The following is a 10000-nucleotide window of genomic DNA, read 5'->3' as shown; positions in this document are numbered from 1 at the left end:
TTAACGCCAATTATTGCTCAAAAACAAACAATCCTTCCATTTAACGCCAATATTTGCTTAAACAAACAATCGTTCCATTTAACGCCAATATTTGCTTAAACATAAACAATCGTATTTAACGCCAATATTTGCTTAAAAACAATCTTTCTATTTAACGCCAATACCGACTTAATTATAACCAATCCTTCGATTTAACGCCATTACTTGCTTAAACCCAAACAATGCTATATAACGCCAGTACCCGTTTCCTTAACACAGCATCGCAATCTTTCCACAGCAACAGCAGGATGGGCCCGGATCGGCACAGGCGATTCGTCGTGTTGATTTTAGTGTCGTTGTTTTTCCTCGTGACGTCATGGCTGGAGGAGGAGTCCGGCGAATCAGGACAGGGGTTACGGGCCTCCGTCAGGGTGAGTGAATTTTCATTTGTGTATTTTTTGTTTTGATTATTATTATTATTTATTGTTATTGTTATTATTATTTATTGTTATTATCATTATGATTATTATTATTGTTACCATTATTTATTGTTATTATTATTATTATTATTATTATTATTATTATTATTATTATTATTATTATTATAATCATCATTATTTTTTATTGTTATTATTATTATTATTATTATTATTTTTTTTTATTATTATTTTTTATTATTATTTTTTTTTTTTTGGGGGGGGGGGTAAAATCTTGCGTAAAGTGCAATTATATGCATTTATATGTTCTTTTCAGTAGTATACGCACAGACACTAAACACATTTACATGCATGGTATTGAAAGAAGAAAACACATTACCGTGTTGATACTATGGTATAAAAACCCACAATTAAATCTAGTTTTTCATTGTGGGTTTTTATACCATGCATGGTATTATTTTTTTGATAATGCCAAACAATAAAGTATCTACGATCTCTTACAGTATAAATCAAGCAGAATTGGCCTGTGCAAATATTCTAAAATCATTATAGACTTAATGAAAGATACAAATTACAGTTTATTGATCCTTATAGATTATTCGATATATAAAAATGTCTGTTTCTTCTAATTTCTACTTCAGTGATATCATGTTCGAGACTATCAATCGATGTGACAGAAGGGTAGGCCTAAAGAAGATAATTATTTTATTCATATCTTGGTTTATGACAGATAAAATAAACACAAAAATATTATCATATCTTGCATTAGGAATGTCTTATAGAACTGAATACATATAATTGTTTTTAAGATCTTGCAAAAATAATGTTTTTATATCAGCAGAAGCGTATGTTATGATGATGAATAACTGTAGATGAACAGTGAACCAATTTGCATTAATTTAGCATAGTACTTTTTATCTAATTTCTTCCAAATCCGGTTTGTGATAAAAGGATGATTATATTTTAAAAAAAGAAGGTATTTTTCATAGATTAGGATATTTGGCAACTTAAGCACGACTCTGTATTTACATTCATACAGCTTATTCTTTTTTTTATCTTGCATAAAGATAAATCCTGGCATCTGTGGTTTTATTTATACAGCCATTTAGTGACTTGAAAGTAATTATATATTGATTATAATTTCTTTAAATAGATCCAAACCGTAGTTTTCTTTGTCGATCTTAAGAAAATGATCAAAATCAGGTAGGCTTACGTGATTTGTGATAGTGTCAGATGTAGGCTTAATGAGGTCTGAAGGACACTATTAGATAGAATTGATCCAATTTATTTCTATCTGTATTGTATTGCAATCCTAATGGGGGCTTGCTACCTGTGTTCGCCGCAGAAAATAAAACACTTGATTTGTTGATTCAAAAGAAGTGATTTTCTGTAGGCTGTTAGTTATGGAATGTAAGTGATCGGCAAAAAAAAAAAAAAAAAAAAATATTGTAATGATGATAAATAGAACAACAATAACAGTAATAATATTTAAATCATCATGATTACGATAATGTTAATAATAAAAGAGCGAGTGAAAGACATCTATCCACAGATGTAAACAAGGCTTTGGCGATGCCCTTCCAACCATAAGACGGAACACCCATCCGAAAGATCATCTAGTTTACGAGTAGCTAGTCTTTTATCTCCATTCCTCTCCCACTCCCCCTCATCGTCCCGACAAAGAGGCACAAAATAAGAATACAATTCACGCTATCATAATAGAGTAAAAACAGACTGTGACGCATCCCTACACATGGCCAAGAGCTAGCTTTCACGTCGGGTCGCCATGCGTTCCGGAGGTTGTTTGCGCTTGATGGCGGAGGTAACGCTAGGATGGGGATGCGTGTGCGCCCGCTCGTGCGTGTATGTGTGAATTGCGTTTTCGTTTATATTCAAGCATATGCACGCACGCACGCACGCACACACACGCACACACACACACACACACACACACACACTTGATAGATTAGTTAGATTAATGTAATAATGTTATAACAATGCTAATGATAATCGTAATGATAATAATTATGATCGCAATATCCAACACAAGAAAATAATAATCATTACTATTACTATTATTATAATACCAGCAGCACCTCCAGAACCACCACAACTACAGTCATAATAAAGAATAATTCCTACAAGGTCGTCTTCGAAGGAATCGAAACTGAGAGTGAATGTCCTCGAATGTCAGGATAGGAAAAAAAATAACCCTTTGGAGATAGGACACTGTCACTGGAGTCCTAAACCAGCAATCCTTAACCGCGATCCTTGGCTTTGAAATAGACGACTTCAGACGTAGATTTAGGATATATTGGTTTAAGAGACTTAACAACGTGTTTGGAGGAGCATGAGCCCGAGTTCTTATTACTAGGAAACGCAAGGACTAGATTGAAACGACGGTGCAGCATGACGATAAAGAATGAGTGAGGTAGGGGAAGCTCAGTAACCATTTACAGAAGGGTAAGAGCAAACAGATCACTTATGAGACCAAGGAAAACAGGGCCTAGGGAAGCTGTTGTCCCGACCTGACTTGGGGGACAAGAAATGGCTTGGCACGAGACCACGCGAACGGGCAAGAATATCGATGCAGCAGAAGGGACCGTGCCTGGAATCCTCCGGGCATGATCAGTCAACAATAATAACATCAATAAAAGGAAACGCAATCATCTTCACTATCATCAAAGTGTATGACGGTCCGTAATCCAACTCCTAAAAAAAATCAATTACATGACAAACCTTTCAATTCCAGATAGCAGCCAGACGACTCAGCCGGGCTATCGGAGGCGCTGAAGACAGAAGACACGCCAGGGGGCAGCGCAAGGGAGATCGACCGATTATGGATGACGAGGACGAAAACAACGACGGCTTCATCAACAGCTTGTACCGCGACGATGACGACGATGACGACGACGAGGAGGACAACAAGGACAAGCCATCGTATGCGAAAACCTTCCGGGCGAAATCACGTGAGTTCAGTTGCATGTTTTAAGGGGGTTGGGTGGTTGTAGGCGTCGGGGAAGGGGGTTAGCTATGTAAACGTGGAGATAGTTAATGGTTAAATATATAAATGTGCTAGACATCAAAGGTCATATAGAACCATGATAAAATATTTTGGCAAAAAGGGAAAAAATGAGTTAACGATTAATGATAAGTGGACAAAAGAAGGGGACGAAGAAAAGAAGGGAAAGGAAAGGGGGAGAAGAGAAGGCCATGCAAAATTAGTTGAAGCGAAGACTGATGACCAAGGGAAGGGCGATCCCTACATTGAGTCTCAGTCTCCGTCTCCTGAGTCCCCAACAAGCAAGGAAATGTTGGGCCGGAGGGTAAACGTGGGTGTGAATGTGGAGGATTTTTATGTGGAAAAAGGGGGTGGATGTGGACGCTGGCTGACATGGGTGGAGGAGATCTCTGTGTGGACGTGAGTGGGGATGGAGGAGGTGGATGTGGATGTGTAGGGAGTGGTCGATGCGAGACAGAAGGAGTGTGGAGGAAGATAAAAGTTATGTGGGATTGAGGGAAGGATGGGGAAGGGGCAGGAGAGGAAGAGGAAGAGGGAGAGGGAGGGGGAGGGGGAGGCTGAGGGGGAGGGAGGGAGGGAGGGAGGGAGGGAGGGAGGGAGGGAGGGAGAGAGGGAGGGAGAGAGAGAGAGAGAGAGGGAGAGAGGGAGAGAGAGAGAGAGAGAGAGAGAGAGAGAGAGAGAATGAGAGAGAATGAGAGAGAATGAGAGAGAATGAGAGAGAGAGAGAGAGAGAGAGAGAGAGAGAGAGAGAGAGAGAGAGAGAGAGAGAGAGAGAGAGAGAGAGAGAGATAGATAGATAGAGAGCGAGCACTGTTGAGTTTTTTTGAGTCGATGAAATGTAGGCCTTATGTCTCCACACCTACATGTAATGAATCTTCCTATTTATTGTGTTATTCTTTTTGTGACTTATATTCTCATTCTCTTTTTTAATAATTTCAATCACCTTTATTTTTTCTTTAAGAAGCAATCACCTATAATCCTCTTTTTCTTAAGTCATCCCTAAAATTAAAGAAGGATGCTCCTCTTCCCTCTTCCAGTTTCTTGTTTATATCAAAACAAAACTTTCGACCACATAAAACAATTATCTTCTTACAGGGATAAACTGGTTATTTTTCTTCCGCGAGACACGAACCAATCACCTGTCATCTTTCTTAAGACAGCCTTCAATTTTCTCTTTGTTAAGTCCACTCGCCTAAAATTAATGACACTCCCCTTTTCACTTCGGCGGCTGTAAGAAAGACCTGCGCATAACGCTTGCACTTTTACCCGCTAATAGACACTATTCAGTCACTTCGCACCTTTCCACCTAGGGCCATTTATCTAGAATTCATACAGTGAGCTCTTTCTCGCTTCCAAGGGTGTATTTTGGAGTTGCAATCTTCCATTTCGATAAAGGGATGCAGTCAACATTAACATTTTCTAAAAGTCTAATCAGTTGCCTTTCTTTTTTTTTAAGACAAACTGACACCAGATACACTCCATTCTTCTTTCCTCAAATTATAAAAACAAAAATTAAGATTAACGAACTGCATTTTCCCTCTCCTCTCTATCATGGCGGTATATCACAACGACAACTTTCGTCAATCAATAGCTTTCTATCTTAATATCAGAGGCGAACCAGTTATCCTCTTCTTTAACTACCCAATCACCACCGACTATTTTTAAACGACGAACCAATCACCATCCATCATTCCTCAAACGAACCAACCACCACCAACCTCATTTCAGCGACGACCCGATCACCATCCACCATTCATCGAACGACCCAACCACCTTCAAACCTCCTTTTATTAAGCCACTCCCCTAAAATTAACGAACGACACTCCTCTCCCACTACTTCCAGGGATGTATGTCCGAACCGCGACCTTCCACTTCGACCTCTACTCATGCCTGCCGAGGTTTATCTGCGAAGTTCACGCTCAGCCTCCGGGCGCCGACCTCACCGAACTGGAGAAGGACATCATCGCTCTCTTTAGGTAATGGTGATAGTAATGCCAGTAATGATATATGATAGACGAGAATGATACTGACGGGTAAGAAGATAACGATGATTATGATAGTGGTCATAAGATACATTTGTTTTGTTTTTTGTTCTGTATTATAACAATGGTATTTATTCTAATCCGAAGTATAGTGTAGGTTATCGAATAAAGTTTCCCCAGTAGCTGGTTACTATTGTAGGTGTTCAGAATTTATAATACAGAAAAATAAATTTGAGTTTGTTGTGGTAAATACTGAAATGGTAATTACAATTTTATTACGAAAATGGTGATACATTAATAATGATGACTAAAATAACCATGATAACATAAATGATAATCATAATGATGCTAATAACAATGATGATAATGGTGATAATAGTGATGATAGAGATAATAATGATAATGATAACGATAATATTATCACTACAGCCAATAGTAACAATAATATTATTTTCATGCAAATAATATTAATGATTATAATAATGATATAAGTCGTGATAATAATAAGACGATCGTTATAATTAGTCTCACAGAATGCGATGGTAATTATGATGCACTGACAGTAACCACAGTGGTGATGATATTTACCATAATATTTTAGCAGTAATATTGTAGTAATAGATGTCTGATTGTGGAAAACCATAATAAAAATAACGATAATGGTAATGATAATGATGATGACAATGACAGTGATGATAATAATGGTTATAATAATCATACTAATCATAATGATAATGATAATAACAATGAAAATGATACTGCTAATAATAATGATAACATTGGCAAAAATAACGTCAAGAACAATAACGCCCATAACAAAGGAATAACAATGCACTTCAAAGAACATGAAATAAGATCCTGTTATAAACTCAGTGGAATGTTTCACCCGCGTTCTAAAAAGCGACCATTTTACCCGCCATGATTTTACGTTCCGTGACAAAGGGAGTCTGTCTCCTTTTAGCGAGGAAAAGAGTGTGAAGCCGGATCTCTGTGTGGTAATTAAGGATACAGATATTTGCCTTAGTGTTTTTTTTTTTCTCAGAGTATTGTGTATTTCTGATTTTAAACCTGCGAAGAGAGACTGCATTAAGGGGTGGGGTGGGGGGGGGGGCAAGCATTGGGTAATGGCAGACGGGACGGCTCGCACTTATTTATAATGTTAACGGAAATGAAATTAAACGGACCGTTCGGAATAGGAGAAATATAATTGATTATTGACCTGATTGATGTAGATATAATTTTCTTCCGATCTAATTTGACCTGTGGCTCAAACTCCTGCAAATGTTAATCATGAAAATAATCTGTATTTTGTATTGCATTAGAGCCTTGAGAAAGAGAGAAATACATGGCAAAAATAAACAAGATATTCTTCTCCTTCCAATTTTCCAGACTTCTAGAACACGCGCATTATAAAGTAGTTTCTCCCTTTCCTATTTGTACATATAATATTCAAGCGTGTGCATTCGTATTCAGATTCGTTTCTCGATTAACAGCAGTTGTAAGATGTCTTCTTTTAGATTGTTCTCCGGCGTGTATAATCATATCAAGGATTCAAGAAAATCATAAGCGAGACTCTTTGGAAGAGGTTGTTAGTCATAATAACTTTCAATTACAGTGACAGTGGAATAACATAAATAAGAGAAAGATAGCAATCATTATAACGATATCAATGATAATAATTACAGAATAAAATGATAATAATGACAATCGTGATAAAATTATTATCACGATGATGATATAATTAATTATGTTAGTATAGTACAAATAATGTAACTTGATATTAACATGTATAACGATAAAACACGATGATAATTATAATAATTTAACAACATCAATAACAAAAACAGGAGCAACAACGACAGTAAATCGGAATAAATCGGAATAATTACACCAATTTTCATGTGTCTTTCTAACAGGAACTACGTCGTGATGGAAGGGCCCGGTTCCCCTGTTTATTCGTACCAGCTGGCGGCACACATGGGCCAGCTGGCGACAGGGATAGATCCTTCACCCTGCCACGGTCTCTACCCATCCTGTCCTCTATCCCGAATGCAGCTACTTGACGTCTTAAGGGACGTACGAAGTTCAAGGAGGATGTTCTATTAACCGGACGCACTCCCCCCCTCTTTCCTTTGCCCTACGCCGTTCCGGTGAATGGAATCCTCCCTCAGTGTCCTGTTTTGAATTTGTCAAATGAGTGAAATGATTTAAGGATTCTTGGGAAGTGTATTGTGTATATTCGGTACTTCAGAGTCCCATATTTATTCAGGTGGTTATATATATATATGTGTGTGTATGAGATTTACGTATGTATTTAATATAATATTTATATATATGTATATATAAAAGTACATATATATATTTTTTATATTTTTTTATATTTTTCATTTTATTTTTTAGAGAAAAGGGGAGAGGAAGAAGGAGGGGAGAGGGAAGGGGAAAAGGGAAAGGGAAAGGAAAGGAGAGAGGGAGAGGGAGGGGAGGGGGGAGAAAGGGGGAGGGGAGGGAGACGGAGAGGGAGAGGAGGAGGGAAAGAGAAAGAGAAAGTGAAATAGATAAAGAGAGGGAAGGAAAAAGAGAAAGAGATGGAAAGAAAAGGAGAAATAGAGAGAAGGAAAAAGAGAAAAGAGCGAAAGAGAAAGAAGGAGAGAGATGGGTTAAGAGAGAGAGAGAGGGAGAGAGAGGGAGAGAGAGGGAGAGAGAGGGAGAGAGAGGGAGAGAGTGGGAGAGAGAGGGAGAGAGAGGGAGAGAGAGGGAGAGAGAGGGAGAGAGAGGGAGAGAGAGGGAGAGAGAGGGAGAGAGAGGGAGAGAGAGAGAGAGAGAGAGAGAGAGAGAGAGAGAGAGAGAGAGAGAGAGAGAGAGAGAGAGAGAGAGAGAGAGAGAGAGAGAGGTAGGTAGGTTAAGAGAGAAGGGAGAAGGGTTAAGAGAGAGATATGTTAAGAAAGAGAGAAAGAGAGAGGTTGAGAGAGAGAGAGAGAGAGAGAGAGAGAGAGAGAGAGAGAGAGAGAGAGAGAGAGAGAGAGAGAGAGAGAGAGAGAGAGAGAGAGAGAGAGAGAGGTTAAAAGAGAGAGGGAGAGAGAGGTTAAGAGAGAGAGAAAGGTTGAGAGAGAGAGAGAGAAAGTTTGAGAGAGAGAGAAAGTTTGAGAGAGAGAGAGAGAGAGAGAGAGAGAGAGAGAGAGAGAGAGAGAGAGAGAGAGAGAGAGAGAGAGAGAGAGAGAGAGAGAGGTTTAGAGAAAGAGAAAGAGAGTAAGAAAGAAGTATAACCACTCATCATAATCTGATATATAATCTAACAAACAAAGACATCTGGATTGGAATGTATCACATCTAAACATCATTATTAGTTGTGTTTAGAGTGCTTCCCGAAAGCAGAGTGATCCAATATACACACACACACACATATATATATATATATATATATATATATATTTGTCTTTGTGGCGAATATTGGTCTTCCTGTTCTATATTGCACCCACTCTTTATTTTTCTTCTATAAAGAAATGCTATTAAAATGTATTTAGAGAAATTCAGGTGAAAGATTGTGTTTTTAGGTAATGGTACGGATGAATTAATGCATAAAGGTTTGTTATTATTTATATTATCATTAACATTATTATATATATTTTATATTATCGTTATTATTATAGTCAATATTATTAATGATTACAATAAAGATGATCATAATATTATCAATATTATTATCGTCATTATTATTATTTTTATTGCCATTGTAATATTTTTAATATTGTTATCATTATTGTTATCAGTGTTGTCAAGGATAGTATTACTATAGTATTGTTATAATTGGTTTTACTAATAGTTTTTGTTATTATTATTATCGTTATTATTATTATTATTATTATCAATGTTTTTATTATTATTATTATTATCATTATTATTGTTATTATTATTATTATTATTATTATTATTATTATTATTATTATTATTATTATTATTATTAGCATTATGATTATAATTGTGATTATGATAACTATTTTATTATCATTAGTATCATCATCATCATCACCATTATTAATATAGATGTTTTTATCTTTTTTTGTTATGTGTGTGCGTGTGGGGGGATGCCACATATAGCAAACCCTTCTTATGTCTCTAGTCTTGTCTGAAGGAGCACTCATGTGTCTTATTTTGATTGTGTTTTGTGCATATTCTTCCCTTTGGAGTTTTGTAAATAATGTATTCGCTGGCAGCATACTATGTTGATTGTATGATATTTATGTGTAGGCGTTTATTTTCATGTCCGTGCTTCGTGTGTTTATGTATAATGAGACTTCGTGAATAATAATATGAGTAAATATTGTATATGATGATAACTGTGGTTTTATTATCAAGGATTTTGTATGGTATCGAATATCTCATTCGTTAATTTATATATCCTTTGGTCTCTTCCTGTCTTTCTTTTATTCTTTCTCTCTCTCTTTTTCTTTGTATCTGTCTCGTTGTGGCCGCCCTGCTTAATATAGCTAGTAATATTTACTGGTAATATTATTGATATTTTTATACCCTCCTGAATTATTTCTTTAAAAAAATATATCCTTAATGTATATGCCCTCTCACTT

At 36.7% G+C, this 10000-nt stretch overlaps 1 protein-coding gene across 1 annotated transcript in view; it reads left to right on the top strand.

Moving 5' to 3' along the window:
• The window catches only part of LOC125026456, a 14771-nt gene extending 6998 nt beyond the window's left edge, over positions 1-7773 (top strand). The window contains exons 2-5 of the mRNA XM_047614918.1: positions 278-410; positions 3169-3385; positions 5282-5414; positions 7337-7773. Of these exons, the coding sequence (XP_047470874.1) occupies positions 288-410; positions 3169-3385; positions 5282-5414; positions 7337-7526 (663 nt within the window). The 5' untranslated portion in view covers positions 278-287 and the 3' untranslated portion in view covers positions 7527-7773. The remainder of the gene's footprint in view (positions 1-277; positions 411-3168; positions 3386-5281; positions 5415-7336) is intronic.
• Positions 7774-10000: the final 2227 nt, after the last annotated feature.

This window comes from Penaeus chinensis, chromosome 6 (assembly GCF_019202785.1).
Source record: "Penaeus chinensis breed Huanghai No. 1 chromosome 6, ASM1920278v2, whole genome shotgun sequence".
Taxonomy (NCBI): Eukaryota; Metazoa; Arthropoda; class Malacostraca; order Decapoda; family Penaeidae; genus Penaeus; species Penaeus chinensis.
The sequence above is the reverse complement of the archived record's forward strand: the minus strand, read 5'-3'. Positions and strand labels throughout refer to the sequence as shown.